At 48.5% G+C, this 20,561-nt stretch overlaps 1 protein-coding gene across 2 annotated transcripts in view; it reads left to right on the plus strand.

Annotated features, from left to right (window-relative positions):
• Positions 1-20,561, plus strand: part of TBC1D2 (TBC1 domain family member 2) — a 42,875-nt gene that overhangs the window by 10,504 nt on the left and 11,810 nt on the right. The window contains exons 4-7 of one of the 2 annotated variants that reach the window (XM_004004228.5): positions 2,647-2,780; positions 6,637-6,833; positions 14,764-15,138; positions 19,640-19,750. In XM_004004228.5, the coding sequence (XP_004004277.3) occupies positions 2,647-2,780; positions 6,637-6,833; positions 14,764-15,138; positions 19,640-19,750 (817 nt within the window). Of the gene's footprint in view, positions 1-2,646; positions 2,781-6,636; positions 6,834-14,763; positions 15,139-17,548; positions 17,839-19,639; positions 19,751-20,561 lie in introns of those variants that run through there. The other variant, XM_027964402.3, reaches the window with a different exon arrangement.

Genomic DNA, 20,561 nt, shown 5'->3' on the forward strand with positions numbered 1-20,561 from the left:
GAGAAAACCCAGGCTCAGAGAGGATAAATGACCTGCCCAGGGTTATCTGTCCTTCCAGAACAAGGCTTTATGACCACCGCTTCCATGCTCAACTAGGCCTTTCAGACCTAGTTAAACCTACACAGAAAATGATCCACAAACTGCTCTAAGCAAAGTCAATAGAGTGGAGATGCCTCTTCCAAGCACAGTAGTTTGGCTGGGTTGTGGCCATGTGGTCTGTGACAGTAGTTAGTGAGCCGCCTGTCCCCAGCAGAGACATGCTTAGAACTATCTTTACTGAACGAAATTGGGGTTTCTATGCCTTCCCATACCCCAGGAGTGACTACTTGTGAGGCCTTGGACATGGTGGGGAGGCTGCAATCCCTGGGCAAGGAAAAGTACAGTCACCCCACAAGACCGTGCCTCTGGCTACAGGGATGTTCCCCAGGGTCTCCGCCAAATCATGTGTGAGATTGATGTGATGGGGCTCAGTACAAGACCAGCACAGAGTGAGAGTCAGTGATAGTGTTCCTCTAGGATCGATCCCTGGTTTGCAAAGATCCCTTGGAGAAGGGAATGGTTACCCACTCCAGTATTCTTGCCTGGAGAATTCCATGGATGGAAGAGCCTGACGGGCTATATAGTTCATGAGGTTGCAAAGAGTCAGACACAACTGAGCAACTAATACTTTCAAAGTAAGAACTAGGAACAGGAAATGTCTAGCCCAAGGAGTCAAGGGTACCTTATTCAAGTTCAGGTGTTTAGGAGTGCTGAGTTCTAATTTCTTCTCTGTTCTTAATTTAATTGATTAATTTTACCTTCCATCAGTAAGCTGTTCTTGCAATAAGAGAACAATCTCATTGTTTTCCTATTCTGGACCCAACTATACCAAAAAACTGGATTTTGTTTTAAAAACAAGTTTAAGATCAAATGATAGTCCTTTGAAAAGGTTAACAAAATTGATGAACATTTATCTAGAAAGACCAAGAAAATAAAAGACTCAAATGAGTAAAGTCAGAAACAAGAGAGGGGTATATTACTACCAACCTTACAAAAATAAAAAGGTTTATTAGGAAATACCATAAACAATTCTATGCTAACAAATTAGATAACTCAGATGAAATGGACAAATACCAAGTAAATCAAATTACTAAAACTGACTCAAAAATAGAAAATCCAAGACCTATAACAAGTAAAGAGATTGACTTAGTTATCAAAAACTTACACACACACAGGACCATCTTATTTTATAGCTCAGTATGCATATATGTAATTCACAGAAGAAAACCCTTTCTAAGTGGGGTGCATTCTGATATTTTCTATTCCATTTTTTAGGTGTTTATCATGATAGCAAACTGATTTTTCAGTCTACCATGGGCTTCCCTGGTGCTCAAATGGTAAAGAATCTCCCGGTGATGCAGGAAACCCAGGTTCGATCCCTGGGTCAGGAAGATCCCCTGGAGAAGGAAATGGCAATCCCACTCCAGTATTCCAGTATTCTTGTCCCATGGACAGAGGAGCCTGGAGAGCTACAGTCCATGGGATCCAAAGAGTCAGACACAAGTGAGCAGCTTGCACAATGGTTCATATCCTGTTTAAAAAACATGGACGTAGTGAACTCTTCAGTCATTTTTTTCTTCCTCGTTTATATTTTGGAATATATCTGCTTTTATCGCTTTGCAAAGGGAAAATAAACTCAGTTGAACTGCCTTTTCATCCATTTCAACTCACTGTGAATTTCTCTGTGGTCTGTAGTTCCCAGTCAGCTTTTGGTGATACTGAGTTCCTTCCTGCAAAGCAAACATCTGATGAGGGAACTTCCCTGGTTAAGACTCCGCCTTCCAATGCAGGGAGCGCAGGTTTGATGCCTGGTTGGGGAGCTAAGATCCCACATGCGTAGTGGCCAAAAAACCAAAACATAAAGCAGAAACAATACTGTAACAAATTGAATAAAGACTTTTTAAAAAATGGCCCACATTAAAAAAAATCTGTTGAGTCTGCACTCTGGGTGCATGTGACCCAGTGCCAGGTACCCACAGGCATACACATAGGTTAGTGCCCAGTTCTTGAAGAAAAGACACCATTACTTAGCCTGGGCAAGTGCTTGGTCAAAGGGAGGCCCATCCCTGATGTGCAGTAAGCTCTTTGGAGGCTGTGAGGTGATCAGTGAAGGCTGCCGAGAGAACAGGTCTGAGCAGGGAAAGGAAGCAAAGGGAGCAGGAGGCCGGAAGTTGTTTAGAACTTCTCAGCAGAAGTCAGAAGCCACTAGTGCTTTTTAAGCCAAGTCGTTATAAGACCAGGTGACAGTTTCAGGAAAGTTAATCTGACAAGTCTATTTCAGTGAATAAAGCAGACAAACACCCCTGGCCCTCATGGAGCTTACATTCCAGCTGTGGAGTTGGAAGCAGAGGAGTCAAGCTTGTGCTGCTTACAAGGAATGTTATGTACGGAAGGTGATGTGTATGATGAAAAAGGGGAAAGGAGAAAGATGAGGGTATTGGGAGAGGCTCAGATGGGATGTATCCTGCAGGGAGCCTGGAGTCAGGCAGGCTGATCAGGCTGTGATCAGGGTTGGGGACATAGCCTGAGCACCAGCAGTGGCAGCGGGGAGGGCAGCGGGCAGCACAGCAGGGCCATCAGCCTCGCAACCCTCTATTTTCCTTTCAGAAACACAATGTGCAGCATCCGGGGCAACAAGCAGACCCAAGGAGCAGGCCACAGACCCCCCGGAGAAGATTCTCCACTGAGCGAGGAGACGCAGAGAGAGGAGCAGCTCTCTCCCCCTGACCCTGGCACCCCAGGTGAGCTCTGCCCAGGCCCGAGCTGCCTTCAGAGACTAAGTGGGTGTCCTCTGTCTTCCCCTAAACCAGCGTCCCTGCTTTTGTGTCAAAGATGGAACACTCCAGATCCGTCCTTCTGGGCTTCCATGGGTGTAGCAGCAGTAACGATTCTATTTTTTTTCTTCTTAATTGAATTTATTTAGCTGTGCTGAATCTCCTTTGCGGCAGGCAGGATCTTTAGGTGCGGCATGCAAACTGTTGGTTGCGAAATGTGGGATCTAATTCCCCAACCAGGGATTGAACCTGAGTCCCCTGTATTGGGAATGCAAGGCCTTGGCGACTGGACCACCAGGGAAGTCCCCCCCTTTTATTTTTAAATTGTGCTAAAAATACATAACAAAATTTACCACTTTAACCAATTTCAAGTGTAGGGTACTTGCACATTTCTTGTGCTACCATCACTTTTCCATCACTACCATCCATTTCCAAAACACCTTTCATTTTCCCAAACTGAAACACCAAGCAATGATTCTTGAAGTAATAAAGGAAAATATCTCTCACTTTTTCTCTCTTCCTTTTTTTTTTTTAATTTGTAAGGAAAGGATATGAAAATGCTTTTCTGGGATGATTAAAATCAGATCAGCCTGAAGAAGCAGAACAAGTGACTTCAAAGTATTCTTTCCTACCATGATATGGCACTTTATTATTTGTTTTTCAAAATATGAATGACCCATCAGGGTGGGTTGGCATCTTTGAAATGGGCATTCATACCCTTAGGACATATTTTAACTTGGAAACAATTGGGAAAAAACTAGCTAAGTCTTATGGTAGAGAGAACCCCTGGGCTGCACAGAAGTGACTTTAGAAAAAGCACCGCTGTGGAGCACTGTCTGGTGAACCAACAGCCCAAGAAAAAATCAGTACTGTATCGAATCAATAGCAGGTTCTTTGTGCCAGGGCTACTCTAAACGTTTTTCCTTTTTGCGGGGGGCTGGGGGGAGCAGGGGGCTGGTGGTCACAGTTTCATTAAGATATCCAAGAACTTTCAGGTGTACTAGCTGAATTTAGAAAAGACAGAAGAACCAGAGATCAAATTGCCAGTAATTCACATACCATGCAATTCACTCCTTTGAAGCATACAATCCAGTGGCTTTCAGTATGTTCAGAGTTGTGCAATCCATCACCATAATCTATTTTAAAACTTCTCTTTTTTCTTTTATTTACTTGGCTGTGCCAGGTTTTAGTTGCAGCATGCAGACTCTTTTAGTTGTAGCTTATGAATTCTTGAGTTGTGGCATGTGGGATATGGTTCCCTAACCAAGGATTGAACCCAGGGCCCCTGAACTGAGAAATCCTTAAAACATTTTTATTACTCTCAGCAGGAACCCTGTACTGCTCAGTCATCAGTCTCAGTCTCCATCTTCCTCTGGCTCTAGGCAAGCATTAATCTTCTTTCTGCCTCTATAGATTTACCTTTTCTGGACGTTGCATAGAAATGGAATCTACCACATGTAGTCCTTTGTGATGGGTGTCTTTTACTAAAGCAGAATCTTTTCAAGTTTCATCCACATGCACAAAAGGCTTTACACTCCATTAATCCTTTTAGTCTTTACAACAACCTGAGCAGTAAATACTGTTGTTTCCCTCATTTAATAAGGAGTGGACTGGGGACGGATGTGTGGAGTGACTGGCTTATGGCTGCACAGTGAGTACAGAATAAGATTCAGGCCCAACAATCAGGCCCCATACTGCTGCCTGAAGCCTCATTTCTAAGTTTTGCCTTTGCAATCTACCTCTTTATTGTCATGAAACCTTGTCCCCACAAGCAAAATCTGATACACAAAGCAGATAAAAGCAGAACTGGGAGTCTAGGCTCTCTCAGAGCCTCTCCCTAGTCAGCCTTTGATGCACTCCTGTGAAATCCTAGGGCACTGATTGAAAACCACTGTCTTAAGCCTGGTTTTCCTCAACTGTAAGATAGGCACAGTGATGCTACGCTGCCTGCCCTCAGGGCTGCTGGACAGCAGTGTTATTAGAGGGCAGCAGGGCTCCAGGGAGCCTCCCTGCTCTCTTAGACCCCATGGCAAGAGAGAGAAGCGTTGCATTCATCTGAGCACTGCAGGCTGCTTTGTACCTGGCCCAACTGGATTTCTTTTGGGCTTCCGTGGCAACCCTGGCTTCCCTGGTGGCTCAGTGGTAAAGAATCAGCCTACAAAGTGGGAGATGAGGGTTCGATCCCTGGGTTGGGAAGATCCCCTGGAGAAAGAAATGGCAGCCCACTCCAGTATTCTTGCCTAGGAAATCCCTGGACAGAGGAGCCTGGCAAGCTACAATCCATGGGTTCACAAAGAGTCGAACACGACCAGGCAACTCAACAACAATCAGGTTTAAGTCTGGAATAAGACCATTCTGTTCCTACCTTCAACAAGGCCAAGGAGTTGTTTTTTATCTGTTCCAGACTATCTGGTTGTCCCTTGGCCTGGCCCCTAAAGAAAGTTGCTAAAGTCATCCAGCTCATTTTGTGAGTCCTATCTGTCCTCTCCCCTGGGATCTCATACCTCATCCTTAGTTTTAACATCATAGTCCTAAAAGGACTAGGTATGACTCACTAAGATGTACTATTGGGGGAAGATAAATGAGTAAATTGAGTTAGAAAATTTAGATGGCTCAAGAAAAAAATCCTACACTGTACCAAAGTGGGCAGCAAATGTGGCTCTGAGCTTTTCAGTAGCCAAGGCAAAGAGGGAAATGTAAGCAGTTAGATATTTTTCAGTGTCCATAAGACTATAAACACATATTTTCTTAAAAGAAGCAAAGATTTTTCTGGCGCTGAGAGCTGAGAAGAATTTCTATTGGGGCCTCATAACAGACATGGTGTATGCCATGCAGTCAAAATTCTGAAGATCTCTTGACCTTGAGACCATTACATGGTCCTGCATGCAGGCAGATGGCAGAGCCCTAAAGCACAGGCTGGAAGTAGGGTGGGACGAGGTCTGGGCAAGTGATTTTTCAAACACTAGATTTTATTTAAGAATAAAATTTAGCACGGGTCAGCAAACATTTTCTGCGAAGAGCCAGAATAGCAAATATTTGAGTCATTGTAGGCGATGCAGTCTCTATGGCAAGTACTCAACTCTGCCTTTGTGGTGGGAGAGCAGTGCAGACAATACACACATAAATGAGCAGGGCTGAGTTCCAATAAAACTTTATTTACAAAAGCAGGCCAGGGCCTGATTTGGCCTATGGGCCATTGGTTGCTGACCCAGGCTCTAGAGGAAATAAAAGGATATAGCCTCGAGACATTCAGCTATGGAAAGTATGTCTCGCCTAATTTAGCTTGTAATTAGATTCAAATGAAGGTTTCCATTACTCACTGGGACAAGAAGGTAGAGTATGGATATTCTGTGCTCCTATCAGTGGACAGATCTGTGTGCTTTGAAAATCGCCCGGGGTGTAGAGGAGGAATCCTGAAATAAGAAAAAGTACATCCAGCCTGGGCCTGCACCTGAGGAGATGGCCACCTGGCAGACACCAGCAGGGTCATAGGAGGTAGCACCTGCAGGTGAGATCGGAGAGTAGGGAACAGGCACGGTTTGGAGGATGGGCTGGATGAGCCAGCCAGCACAGTGTAAACAATGTTGATTTAGTTTCTTGATTCTCAGAATGTGATCCCTGCACAAGGTATCAGTATCCCCTAGAAACGGTTAAAAATGCAAATTCTCAAGCCCCTCCCTAGGCCTATTGATTTTGGAAAAACTGTGGGAGTCGGGTCCCCAATCTACATTTTACCAGGCCTTTCAGGGCTTCTGCAGCAACCCCAAGGTTGAGAACTACTGAGCCCGCTGATCACAACCTCTGTGTTTCTCCTTTTGAGCAGGGAAGGATCCAGCGAATTCTCAGAAGCCTACACCCAAGTCCTCTCTGACCGCCAGTCTCATTCAGAAAGCCAAGAGCCAGAGCAACACCTTCCCGCTCTTCAGCGAAGGGCTCATGCGGAACCGAACTGCCCAGGAGAAAGTACTGGCCTTGGAGCAGCAGGTTCTGATGCTCACCAAGGAGCTAAAGGCTCAGAAGGTGAGCTCTGGCCCCAAAGAGGCCCCAGGCTCTGGTGCTCGCCTCTGGGCCTGGTGCCCCAGGACAAGTCAGATATGATGTGTTCGCTAGTCTAGGTCTTTAAAAGGTCAAACTGCAGGTGGCTGGGAATGTTATGCTGTTGATCAGTCAGGGACATGCTGTCAGTCAGACTAGGTGACCGAAGGCCACCAAGGACAGGGTCTCTCAGATCTCCCCTGGGAGACTGTGCATGACCTGACCCCACACGTGAAGAGGGACAGTGTTTGGAGGAGAGTGATCTGCATGCAAGGTCCTGGGAGGGGCCACCGAAGGAACTGGGGGATCTTTGAGCTGGTAGCTGGTAACTGAGTACAGATATCTGAAGGACTGTCATGGGACAGAAAAAGCAGACAGGTCTGTGTGTGTGGTCCGAGGGCTAAGCACAAAGGACTGTGCTTAGGGCTAAGCACAGAGGACAGGGAGGAAGATTCAAGCATTTTAGAGAGAGAAGTTAATTCTAGCAGTTAAAAGAAAGAGCTACATGGTCGCTGTAGAAAACAGCTCACACACATACACAGACGTGCAAATCCTTCAAAACTCCTACCACCCAGAGAGTAAATCAGGTTCATGTCTGGCAGTGACCTCATGAAGTAGTCAGGGTCACGTGGCAGAGCAGCGATGGGGGATGCAGCAGGGGCAGTAGGCTCTCTCTAGCACAATAAGAGTGACTACACCAGCACAGTTGCTACCAAAAATCCTGAGCTTAGGGCCCGTGGTGCTCTAGAGATGGGCCCCACTGAGGTCCCAGGCTCCTTTTCCTCTGAGAGGAAGGCCTACACTCTCATGCTTGAGCTTTGGCTAGGAAAACCCAACACAAGTTATTATGAAACCCTGAGTCTCTTTCTGCTTTGCTTCTGCTCTTGCTCCTGGGGCGGTAAAGAGTATATTGTATTTACTTCTAAATAGTCTCTCCTTTCTTCGTTTCTTCTTTTCCTTTCTTCGTTTCTTCTTTTCCTTTCTGTTCTGTTTTTGGAGAACACAGTCCAGAAAAGCACTCTCCCTACCTTGTTTTTGCCCCTTCTCTGCCTTTCTCACCCCTGAACAGTTATTTTGGGAACCAGCAGAGCCTTCATACCTGGCAGGTCGCTCGCTCAGTCACTCAGTCGTGTCCGACTCTTTGCGACCCGGTGGACTGTAGCCCACCAAGCTCCTCTGTCCATGGGATTCTCCAAGCAAGAGTACTGGAGTGGGTTGCCATTTCCTTCTCCAGGGGATCGTCCCGACCCAGGGATCAAACCCAGGTCTCCCGCATTGGAGGCAGACGCTTTAACCTCTGAGCCACCAGGGAAGCCCACCTAGCAGGTCAGGGGTTACATTTAATGAAGCAGCAGGTGACTAGAGTCCTCAAAGGAGGAAACTCATCCATTCCTGTGTTCTCTATTCATTTGTTTATTCACCCAGCCTTCTCTGAGGCCCTGTTACAGACACAGTGTTCTAGGCGCTGGAGAACAGTGAGAAAAGACACAGCCCATACAGCACCCAAATATATCCTTACAGCACATGAAGTCTCCTCTGATGCCACCTAGCAGCCCAGCCATCACTCTTGCCTCCTGTCACCTTTGTGTTCCCATCGTGAGGGTGTGTTCCTGTCGTGAGTGTCGTGAGGCCACTCCTGAGCACCAAGGGCATTAAGCTGAGCTGTAGCAGTTTCCTGATTCCTGGACCAGGACAGCTGAAGTCCCAAACCTGACCCGGAGAGGAAGAGAAATGTAGAATGCAGACACTTCCTCCCCTTTCTGTGCATCTTCTCCCTTCTTTCTAGGAAGTGTGGGCGGCCTTTCCTCTTAGGGCGTTAGTTATTGTCAAGTGAAGTGAAGAAGCCCTGAGAGACCTAGTGGTTGCCCCTAGTGATTGTGCAACCCTGGAGGATTCTTCGATCCTCAGTAAATGAGGCCAGCTCTTGGACATGAGTAAGGGCCACCCAGGCTGTTGACAGCTCCCCTACAGTCAGCCTGAAAACATCAGGGAGAAGTTGTTCAAGCATTAGAGAATCGGGACTTTCTTACACGTGCACTTTCCTGGGATAGAGAGTGGGAAGAGACTGTCGTGGGGCTGAGTTTTGCCTTAGGGAATGAGTGAATCGCCTGCTCTCCGACCCATCTCCCAAATGCACTTCAGTCTAGTGAGCGATTCAACACACAGGCCTTTAAATAAGACGGTCCTGGCCCTGAGCAAGTTCCCTAACCTCCCTCAGCCTCCACTTCCTCCTCTGTAAATGGAGCTATCATCAAATAGAGCTATCATCGTGTTTTACTGAAAAGGCCTGTGTCAAGACTCACAAAACTCAGTACCTGGCACCCAGCAGCTGCCCCAGACATGCAGGTGTGTCATTGTGGCTGTGACTTCGGCATTCCCTGCCCTCCTTGCTGACTCCTTCCCGCACACACCCCGAGGGCCTCTGGGAATTCTACTTGTGGGACAGAGGCTGTCCTTACCTTTATTCCACATTTGGAACAGGGACCCCAGTTTTACCAACTCTGGGGTTTTGCCCTCAACTCAAATACCAAAACCAAAGAGAAGAAGGAGAAGAGGTAGACTCTTGACCCAGAGATGAGACAGAGGAGGCTGGCACCATCATGGGGTGCCCAGTGGTACCCCAGGCACTCAGAAATGCTGGTCAGAGAGCAACTCTCCATCTGAGACCATCTAAGTCTAATTCTTCAGCTGCAGAAAGAGTCCACTGGACTTCCTGCGCCTGGCGCTATAAGATACCCACTTGTGTCTCTTCAGTGGGAAGATACCACCTTCCTGCCTTAGGCAGTAAAAGGACCCAGGAACTGGGGGTCTTGTCCTGGCTCAGCCAGGCAGACACTGCCAATAGCTTTGGCAGTTGTTAAAGAGTTTGTATCTCAAGCTCTGTTGGCTGCTCTGGAGGGCACAGAGGTACTCTGGGGACTCCACTGCCCGGTACATGGAGAAAATGTGAGCACAAGTCACTGCTGGTGTGCAGGGTGGCCCCGGCACTGTGCTGGCTGGCGCCCTCCGTGTACTGTCTCCTTAACTTACAGCAGTTATCCTCGCCTTTCCTGACAGACACCAGAGTCCTGGGAGGTTCTGCATGCCCATGACCTCCTGGGCACCAAACCAGGGATTAGGCTCTGGAGTCTGTCTCCAGAGCTTCTGCCCTTTTCAGTGCACCCTGTTCAAGGGGCTCAGAGGAGGTGGGTGACTTGCTCACAGTCACAAAGCTGAAAGAGCCAGGCCTTGGGCACTGGTATCCTTCCCCAAGTCCAGGACTCCTCACAGCCCAGCCGCCTCCTCTGTAGTGTCACAGGATAGCCCCATGTCAGTCACAAGCACCGCAACTGCTCTTCAGGAGAAATGAACGTACTTCCTGTGATTCCAATACCCATGAGACCATTACCCATCCTAGGCGCCTGCAGTGCTGGCCCCAGAGGAGATCTGGACTCTGGGAGGTGTCCAGAGTTTACCAGGCAGCTTTGGCCCAGTGAATCAGGCTTTCAGAGTCGACAGCCTTGCACCCAACCTGAAGGCTGTCTGCTCCAGCAGATGGAAGGCTGACCTTTGTGGTAATTTTGGCCATCTGTTGGTCCCTAGGCAGGACAAACTCCTCCTGGGCCCTGCCTAGGGCCAGCTTAGCGCACGCAGGATTACTTGGTGAAGGTGTGTAACTCACTTAGGACACTTGGTTGGAGCAAAGTGCAAGCTTTCACTTCCCGGAACTGCAGCCCCAGACTTAAGAATACAGGTCCTGGGGTCACAGAGGGAGGGTTGAGAGGGCCCTTCAGCACTGAGAGATTGCGAGGGGGATTTCAGCATGGGGAAGGACGCTTGCCACACTTTCTCTCATCCTTTCAGTGCCTCTTGGTGGCATAGGACCATTATCTATTTTATGCACAAGAAAGCTGAGATTCCATTTTCTGAAACACCCACATTAGATCCACCTTCATGGATCTGGAATGGGAACCAAGGCCTCTGTAACTCTGAACCCAATGCTCCTTTACCTGCTCACAGCTGGCCCTGAGCCCCGTAGGGGTAAGAGGATGCCCAGTCCAATGCTCTTCCCACACACACTGTTGGACCCACCTACCTTGATTTTAGTGAGTGATGAAGGTATCAACTCGTTCGTAAGATAAATGATTTATTGACTTTTAAAATACTTACCTTAATGACAACTGATTACCCATTGTTAAAATCTAAGGTAGGCCAAACAATGATTCGATTAAGAAATACTAAAAGTATCACTCAGCCAGCTCTTCTAAGCTTCGGTCCTAAGGCCTTGCTGAGGATTGTGGGAACTGGAAACAAGCCAGGTGTCCATCCTCGGGGATGGGATGAAGGGTATTGTGTGCTCCAAACAAGGAATACTCTTGAACTGTTGCAAATGAGTGTTGTTCGATAATGACTGACTTGGAGAGCTGCTTTCACGTGTTGTAAGGACAAAAGCAGCTTCAAATGGGATGTTCTAGCTTTTCTTTTTGTTTTTAGTATTTCTGTTTGATGTATATATGTGTTTTGGTGACTGCCTTATTTCACCTGGCATAAAGTCCTCAAAGGTCATCCATGTTGTAGCATGTAATAGGATTTCCTTCCTTTTTAAGAGTGAACAATATTCCATTGTATGCCACATTTCATTTATCCATGCACCATCAATAGACACTTGGGTTGTTTCCACCTGTTGGGTTTTGTGAATAATGCTGCTATGAATATGGGTTATTTCTATTTTTAAAGAAATCAAAAGAAGCATTTCTATGCAAAACCCATTAACTACACATCATGGAGAAGTCAAAGGTCTTAGGATTGGAGTTGGGAGCCCTCTGCTCTTGCTGCAGTTTCCCCACTCATGGGGATCCGCCAGGTCCCTTTAGTTCTCTGCTTTCTTGAGCTTCAGTCTCCCCGTGTGACAGTGGGGTGACTAGACCAGGTGGTCTCCCGGGGCCGGCCAGCCTCCAGGTTTCCCAAATCCATGATCCATTCCTGCTCCTCCTCTCACTTTCTGCTGTGGCTCCACTATCTCCGGGTCCCTTTCTTCCTGTCTCATTTTGGTGCCCAGATCCTGGGATGAGAGGACAGACTCCTTGGCCTGGTGTTTTGGTCTTGGATTTTGAGAGCCAGATGTGGGAAGGGGGAGACAGCTGATGCAATGAAATGGCCTCAGAATTGACTCTGCCAAACCTGGGGGACAGATACCCACCCAATTCTGAGGCTAGGACAAGTCCAAACAGTGGCCTGCGTGGGGTTAATTCACCAGGCAGTTTACCCAGGGTAGCCTCCAAACTCAGCTGAAGCAGAAAATGGTCTGGGCTCCTCAGTTACCGGCAGCCACAGGAATGCTAATCTCTCTTTGCACAGCCCTGGGAAGCTGAGTTCTAAAAATTCCTAACATTCCAGTTTGGTTTGCAGCCGCCCTCCCCACCCACCTTCCCGGCACACCCAGGACCTGCAGCTCCATACCTGTTCTTTCACTCCACTGAGCCTTCGCTTAAGCAGTTGGCTCAGCCCCATCTGCAAAGTCCTCCCAATCCTCAGCTCCCTCCATCTGCCCCATGTCTCCCACCTGCTGCTTGACCATCTCTGGCCCTCCTCATTCTTCAGGATCAGTTTAAGCTGCTCCGCCTTTCTATGAAGTGTACTGGTCGCCCCGCCCCCTGGCAGCCCTGCCTCCACTCCAGACGAAAGTCATTGCCCACTGCTCTGTGCCTCAGCAGACACCCCTGCTTCTGTCTCTCACAGTAAATCGCTCCACAGCAGTGGTTCACCTTTGCTCCCACCAGCCTTTGTGGCCCTTGAGGATGGGAACAGTGACTGGTCCCTCTCTGGGTCCCAGGGCCTGGCATGGGACCTGGCACTGAGTGAGCACTTGATACAGGTTAGATGGATGGGTAGAAGAGAGAGAACCAGAGAAGGGACAGTCACTAGTACCAAGGTTTCAGAAGTTGTATGCTAACTTGATCTTATCATTAGCTTCTCAAATGAAGTTATGATTTGGGGCAGTTCTCCTCCAAAGTGGAATTGTTCTTAGCAAACCACCCTATCCAGCCAATGATTTATTTTAATGCTTTGGCATACATACAGTTAGTGTCTCCAGGGAACCACATTTTTCCAGATGAGACTGGCATGGAGCATGGCAGTGTGACCTAAAGACCCCACCTGCAGGTCTGAGGTTCACATGAGACTGGCTGCTGAGCTGCCTGATTTCTGATATCCTGGTCCTGGCCCCAGATGAATTCATATCCCTGCTTTGGGGCAGAACGGGTCCCCAGTGCTGGGAAGGTTGGAAGCTCAAAGGCGCAGGGAACCAAACCTTGAATGCTCAGTTCACGTGAATGAATCAGGTGGCCCTGCCAAGAACTAAATCAAGGTCTGTTGCTTCTGAACTCCCTGCTGCTGCCTTGCACCAGCCTCACAGGCATTGTTTGGTAGGCAGAGGCATGGACACAGATGGACTGAATGAAGCCCCAGGTGTTGTGGCTTGGTGTGAGGATTGCCAGCATGTTTTCTCTCTAATGCCGCCTCAACTCGATTGGTAGTGACTGCGTGGATGCCATGTTCAGAGGCCTCAGCTAGGGTTAGCAGGAAGGAATACTGAGATTGATTATGAACATCTGCCTCAGGAGAGAGAGGGAAGAGCCATGCCTAAGTGCCACACCGCTGCCACTCCACCTTCAATACTGACCAAACACAGGCGGCTCAGTGGCTGAATGACTTGGCATTAAATTCCACTCTGCTGGGCCTCCATTTGTTCATTTCTGAAACAGACATGTATTAGAGTACGGGCAGAAGCCTTAAAGTATTGTGGCCTATAACATATTGGAACTTCATTTCTCTCTGACATCGAAGAATCCAGAATGAAGTGCGCAGTTCTGAGCTGGCAGGACAACTGTGTCATCTTCAACACGCAAGTTCTGCTTGTGAGCCCAGCGTGGCTACTTCAATTCTTGTCATTTCCCAGGCAGAAGGAAAGGGAACTGGGCCAGGGCAGTGTGTGTGCAATGGTTTGGAAGGTATGACCCAAAAGTTGCCCACAGCATTTCTCATATCCCATTTAGGCAGAGTAATCACTTGGCCACATCTATCTGTGAGCTTGGCTGGGCGATGTAATCCTTTGCTGGGAATCCACGTGTCTAACTAAAACTCTCTTTTTTTTTAATATTTATAATTTTTTTTTGATGGCTTCCCTGGTGGCTCAGACGGTAAAGAATATGCCTTCAGTGTGGGAGACTCAGGTTTGATCCCTGGGTTGGGAAGATCTCCTGGAGAAGGGGATGGCAACCCACTCCAGTATTCCTCTCTGGGGTTGCAAAGAGTCGGACACGACTGAGCACACACACACTCACATGCGTGCGTACATTAATTTTTTTCATTTGGCTGTGCCAGATCTTAGTTGCAGCTTGCAGGATCTTGGATCTTTGTTGTGGCTTGCTGGATCTTTAGCTGCAGCTCACAGGATCTAGTTCCCTGACCAGGGATCAAACCTCCATTGGGAGCTCAGAGTCTTAGCCACTGCACCAGCAGGGAAGTCCCTAAAGCTCTTTTAAACAGAAAGAGAAGATGTGGGTGCTAGAATGAAATATCCCAGGAGATGATGGTCTTCTCAGGTTGTTCTAGTGGTAAAGAACCTGCCTGCCAGTGCAGGAAATATAAAAGACACGGGTTCGATCCCTGTGTCGGGATGATCCCCTGGAGGAGGGCACGGCAGTCCACTCCAGTACTCTTGCCTGGAGAATCCCATGGACTGAGGAGCCTGGTGGGCTGCAGTCCAGAGGGTCGCACAGAGTCGGGCACGACTGAAGTGACTTGGCATGCATGCAGCAGATGATGCCCATCACCTCCCAGGGCTTTTAGGAGAACTGATGACGGCATACGCCTCGCCTCTGGCACCTCACAGGCCTCCCCCGAGTTCACTGGGCGCTTCTCCTTTCCCGCACAGGAGCTGGTGAAGATCCTGCACAAGGCACTGGAGGCAGCCCAGCAGGAGAAGAGGGTGTCCAGTGCATACCTGGCAGCGGCCCAGGACAAGGACCGGCTGGAGCTGGTGCGTCACAAAGTGCGGCAGATTGCGGAGTTGGGCCGGCGGGTGGAGGCCCTGGAGCGGGAGCGGGAGAGCCTGGTGCAGACAGCAAGCCTGCGGGAGCAGGAGATACAGGAACTGCAGCAGCACGTGCAGCTGCTCCTGGACAAGAATCAGGCCAAGCAGGAGGTCATCTGCAAGCTCTCCGAGAAGGTCACCCAGGACTTCATGAAGGCCCCAGAGGAGGCCGACAGGGACTTCCTGAGCCAACAGGAGAAGATGGAGCACCTAAAGGTAGGTAGGGGCCCTGGGCCCTTGGGGAGGACACCGATCTTGACCCCAGGGGTTTTCTAGGTAGAACTGGGATGATCCTTAATACTAGAGAATTTGTATTTGAAACAGATGTTGGTGGAAGTGTTGCTGTACCCTCCCTCACTTTCTTAACGAGAGGACCCAATGCAGCTTGACGTTTTCATGATACCCTAAACTGAAAAGTGAATGTATCTCTAAATTATCAGAGCAGAGATGGAAAAGCCCAAGATGGAGTCAGAACTCCTAAGCACTCTGGGGCCAGCCTGGTCAGCTTCCTTCAGTGCCACATTGGTGTCCTTGGAAGCCACCGAGGTGTCCAGTGGCCCTCTTCAGCAGTCCTGCACACAAGTGGTGGCCTGTGCTGCTGTGACTTGGTCATGATGATGATAATAATCGGCACCCCTACATACAGATTGTTCATGGTGAGGCGTCCACCATCCTAAGCGCTCTTTATATATCACTTCATTTAATCCTCGCACCAGCCCTGGAAGGCAGCCACTTACGTGCTCCCCACATACAGATGAGGATGCCAGGGCTGTGAAAGGTGAAGTTACTTGCCCAGGGCTATGTGTGGAGGAAGTGAGGGGACTGGACCCGGGTTCCAGCTCCCTTCTCTGACCATTCTGTCTGCTTTGCTGCCTTCCCAGTGCTTCTAGCCGCCACTGTCATCCCTTCCTCACCCTCGTGCAGGCCGTGGCTCTCACCCATCTCCCAGGGACCAGTTACCACTCAGGAAGTGAGGACTTTATTATAGGTGTGATGCCTGCCACAGGCTGCAACCTCCTCCCTGGAGGGTGGTGACAGGAGCTGGGGACAGGTGCTTTCAGCCCCCACCGTCCCTATAGGCAGCCATATAGCCCCAGTCAGTCCTGCCCCAACCCTGGCACTCACAGCCACATAAATATACTTCAGATTACCATGGGAATCCCAAACCACTATATCAAAGAACTGCTATTGGTGGGGATCGGGGTGAGGGGGTGGGTGGCAGGGGTAGGAACAGGAAAAGGAAAAAGAAATAAATTCAGGAGCTTTTGAGAAACCAGTGGGCAGTGTGGTGCAGTAGCCACTCCCCAAGCTCTGAAGTCAGGCAGACTGCTTCTTGCTAGCTATGTGACAAGTTATTTCGCCTTTATATGACACGGCCTAGCCAGTCCTACAGTTGTTAGAAGGATAAAAAATGACACAAAACCCAAATTTCTTTCCCTTTCTTTTTCAGAAGGAAAAAGCACATAACTACTCTCTGAACCTTTTCCCTTATTTGGTCTAAAATCAGAAATGCTTTTGAGTTCAAAAGGAAAACAAAATCTTTCAAATGCAGATGTAGCTAGGTTGTTAGAAAGCTCTGAAGTGAAAGTTGCTCAGTCGTGTCCAACTCTTTTTGACCCCATGGACTATACAGTCCATGGAATTCTCTAGGCCAGAATATTGGAGTGGGTAGCCTTTCCCTTCTCCAGGGGTCTTCCCAACCCAGGCATCAAACCCAGGTCTCCCAAATTGCAGGTGGATTCTTTACCAGCTGAGTCATGAGGGAAGCCCTGAATCCCTCACAAAGTGGTGAAAATCGCTTCCATCAGATTGCTTTCCTACTCTGCTCTGCCTGCTAAGTGTCTTTCTCCTTTCTGTGCCCATTCTGCTGGAACCCACTGTTGAAAACCCAGAGAAGCAGCATGGGGGTGATAGAAATGGACTTGTGCAAGCATGGACTCACCTAGGAGACTGAATGTGCCCCTGAATGTGCATGTCCAGGAATTTGTCAGTGAGCTCAGAGATGAAGAGACTCGGTACAATTCACATCACCCATGCTGACATTGACGGCTGCTCCCCCAAGGTTGTTAGAAAGCCATCAGTCCTTCAGCTGACACCGTGGAGGTGTTCTGTGATAGAAAGAGTTGTACGTACTAGACTCCCTTAATTTTAGCCTCTGGGTCTCTGATCCAGGAGAAAATAGAAGATCCATCAAAACTCCGCTGTCTGCAGGTTTGGGGACAGAACGTGTTCACATCTCCTGCTTGCCCTTGTGGTTGAGGACGCTCAGCTTTGAGGAAATCTCCCCCCTGTCCAAACTGTCAGTGTGAGAACAGAATCACTGACCACTTGAATACAGAGCTTGGCTGGCAGGGCCAGCAACGTCCTGGAGAGGAGGAAGCACTGATCCAGGGTCACACAGCAGAAGTGGCAGGGCCACCGCCAGACCCTGGCTCTCCCCGTGTCCCATCTGCTCCTGCCCCACTAGCACCAGGGCCGGTCCCCGGCTCCCTGGTCCCTGTGAGAGCAGGTGGGCAGACGCTTCTTCCCTGTCCCCTCTCTCCAGTTGTGTTTTCCTCATTTGCTTCCCTGGTGACAGTCACGTGGCTTTTCTCTTCTCTGAGGTCTCTCTTTTTCCTTCCTACAGTTCTGAGCCAAGAAGAACACTCAGGGTAGGGCAGTGAGTGAATGGGAAGGCACTGCCCGGACGCCACCCCCGGACGCCACCAGGCCCACAGCTGCTCACGGGGCACTCGTCCCTGCCCTCCTTGTCTGGGCTGCAAGCAGGGCACCCTGTGCAACACGTCCCAAGCCTTGGAGAGCCCCTGGACGTGAACTGGAGCTTCTGGGCTGGGAGGGATCTAATGGAGAGGGTCAGGATGGCCTGTCAGCCGTGCGCAAGTGACCCATCCCCGTTGTTGAAGTGCCACAGGCAAGGTGTGCTGTTGTTAATCAGGGCCTGAAGGAGATGGGTGGCATTTCAGGGGGTTCCGAGGAGCTCCAGTACCGTAGTCTTTTATGTCTCAGCACAGAAAGAATTCAGCGAGACGCAGAGCGATAGATAAGGAGTGATCTATTGAAATAGGACACTTGTGAGGCTTACAAGAGGCCAGGTGAGAGAGTGCTGTGCTCGAGAGCTTACTGAGCTACAGTTTTATAATCAAAAGAAAAGTAGGGACAGGGAGAAGGCCTTCTTTGTCTTTCTTTAGTAGACATCCTGCTTGCATCATCAGCTTCTCCAGGTTGAGCAGGGGAGTTTTCTTATCCTTCCATGGTCAAGCTAGGTCCACAAATTATTGTTTTTTATGTGAGCAGAGAACGTGTCCTCGCTTACTCAGCTCACTGGGCAGGATGTGGTCTCAGGCCACCGTTGTTTTATTACCTGGGGCATGTCTAGTGCTTCTATTGCATGGATTGGTTGCTAAGCAAGCCTGCTTGGTTTTGTGGTTAAGCAAACCTTCTTTTTCAAGTAATCATTAACTTACAAGGGTCTGCTATGATTTTTCTATTTATAATCCCCTAGTGGGATTTGCTATTTTTTTGTTTATTTTTAATTGAAGGATGATTGTTTTACAATATTGGTTTGATTTCTGCCATACATCAGTACGAATCAGCCATAGGTGAACATATGTCCCCTCCCTGTTAAAGCTCCCTCGCACCTCCCACCCTTTCCCACCCCTCTAGGTTGTTACAGAGCCCCAGTGTGAGTTCCCTGAGTTACAAATTATTTAATCACCTACTATGTCCCTTCACTCTGCCCCTATCAGTCCTATCTAGTCACAACCTGCAGCAGTCTCTCACACTCACCTACAGCCAGCCCAGTACAATTTTTTGAATGCAAGAGAAAGGGATTGAGTTTCAACTAGTAAATGCCCTGGAATCAACGTGAGCATGTGTTGTCCACTGCTTCTGCAGAGTCCTTCCAAGCAGAATAAAGATGGAGCCGTGGCAGTGGTGGCTGTGGTCACTCTTTCAGGCTCCTGCTTGACCCTCCTCAGTGGGTGGTCAGCTTCTCCTTGCCCCAGGCGGGAGGATTCATGCTCCCTCCACTGGACAGCTTGCAAAAAGGAGAACTCTAGGCTTAGAGATAGGCCTCACAGATTTATTCATAAGAGAGGCAAACCAAAAACATCTAAGGCTCAAATGAAAAAACAGCAACAGGAGAAGGATTATATCTAAGTTATGGTAAATTCACTTCCTAGAATAGTCATCGGACGTCAAAAATCGTCTTTAGGAAGCTCCTGTAGAAACACAGAAAAATATTTACAAAGTGACACCAAGTAGAAAATTCTCACCCAGAATTGCTCAAAATGATCGCCAATATGTGACAAAATGTGTTCATTTAAAAAACAAACACTACTGGAATGGTTCTGTTTTGCTCCTTGTAGCAGTGTACACATTAGCTCACTTAGTCTCAGCTGCCAGGTGAGTTTGGTGAAACTTGCCCCTTTTGCAGAAGAGGAAACAGAGTCAGAGTGACTCAGTGGGCCTCCCGTCCAGGAAATCAGAGCCGGTATTTGAACTCTAGGCTTGATGCTCTCTCTACCATATCACACTGGTATCAAGATTAGAGAAGGGGACTATCAATATTGTTTTTTTCTTTCAGAGTTCCTTTTCTATTTGCCAATATTGGGAATTATTGGAAATTTCTGAAGGGAGTGTTGGCAGCACATCTGAGAGTGAGGACCAGGGAGATGGTTCTGGTGCAGCCCATTAAATGCTTTGCTCTCTTCTTCAGGATGACATGGAAGCATACCGGACCCAGAACCGCTTTCTCAACTCTGAGATCCACCAGGTCACAAAGATCTGGAGGAAGGTGGCTGAGAAGGAGAAGGCCCTCCTGATGAAGGTGAGGGCGGAGCCCAGGTCTAGCCATCTCAGTCTCCAGCCACCCTTCCAGTCCACTCACCCCCTCACCACGGTCTCACTCTCTCCTCTTGACCCAACTGCTCACCCTCCGGACTGTGCCCTTCGTGAACTTCATCCGCATGTCAGATCTGTGCTCTGCTGACTGCTGCTTCTGATCACAGGGTGAGAGGAAGGCAGGCAGCCACTGTTGTCCTGCCTCCCCGCTTTGTAGCAAGCCCTGGCCCCCGTCTAAAGTAACCGCCCAGGGATTTAAAGGGCCAGCACCCTTCCCCCCACCCCCTGCCAACTTCATACTTCTTTTCCCCCTTTTTGGGAGCCAGGTATTGTCTATTCCAAAACAACTGCACATGTGGGGGAAATTAGAAAGTGACCACACGTGCCCAGGGAAAGGCACAGAAAAGACCTAAAAACTCAAGTTTATACCTTATTGTTTATCCTTGAGGTATAAACAATCAAAACAAAAACAGCAAACCCTAGAGTAAGAGGGAGAATCTGATTCCCAGAGTTACCACTGTCAGTTTTAATAACATAGTGGCTAGTTATTTTACAGGCAAAAGCAAATTTATTTGGGACTAACCAGAGGAATTGCAACTTGGGATCCATGAACTGTGGTGAACCACAGGCAAATTCAAGGAACAGGGAAGGGAAACTTGCTTTTTATAGGGAAAAGGGAAGGATTAGGAGGGACTGTGATAACCAGAAAGTCCACTAGAGGTATGGAGGCTTCTCACTGGTTGGACTACTGAAGTCTTTGCTTTACCTGCTGGAGACTGAAGTGGAGGCACAGTCCC

The sequence above is a fragment of the Ovis aries genome, chromosome 2 (assembly GCF_016772045.2).
Source record: "Ovis aries strain OAR_USU_Benz2616 breed Rambouillet chromosome 2, ARS-UI_Ramb_v3.0, whole genome shotgun sequence".
NCBI classification, from domain to species: Eukaryota; Metazoa; Chordata; class Mammalia; order Artiodactyla; family Bovidae; genus Ovis; species Ovis aries.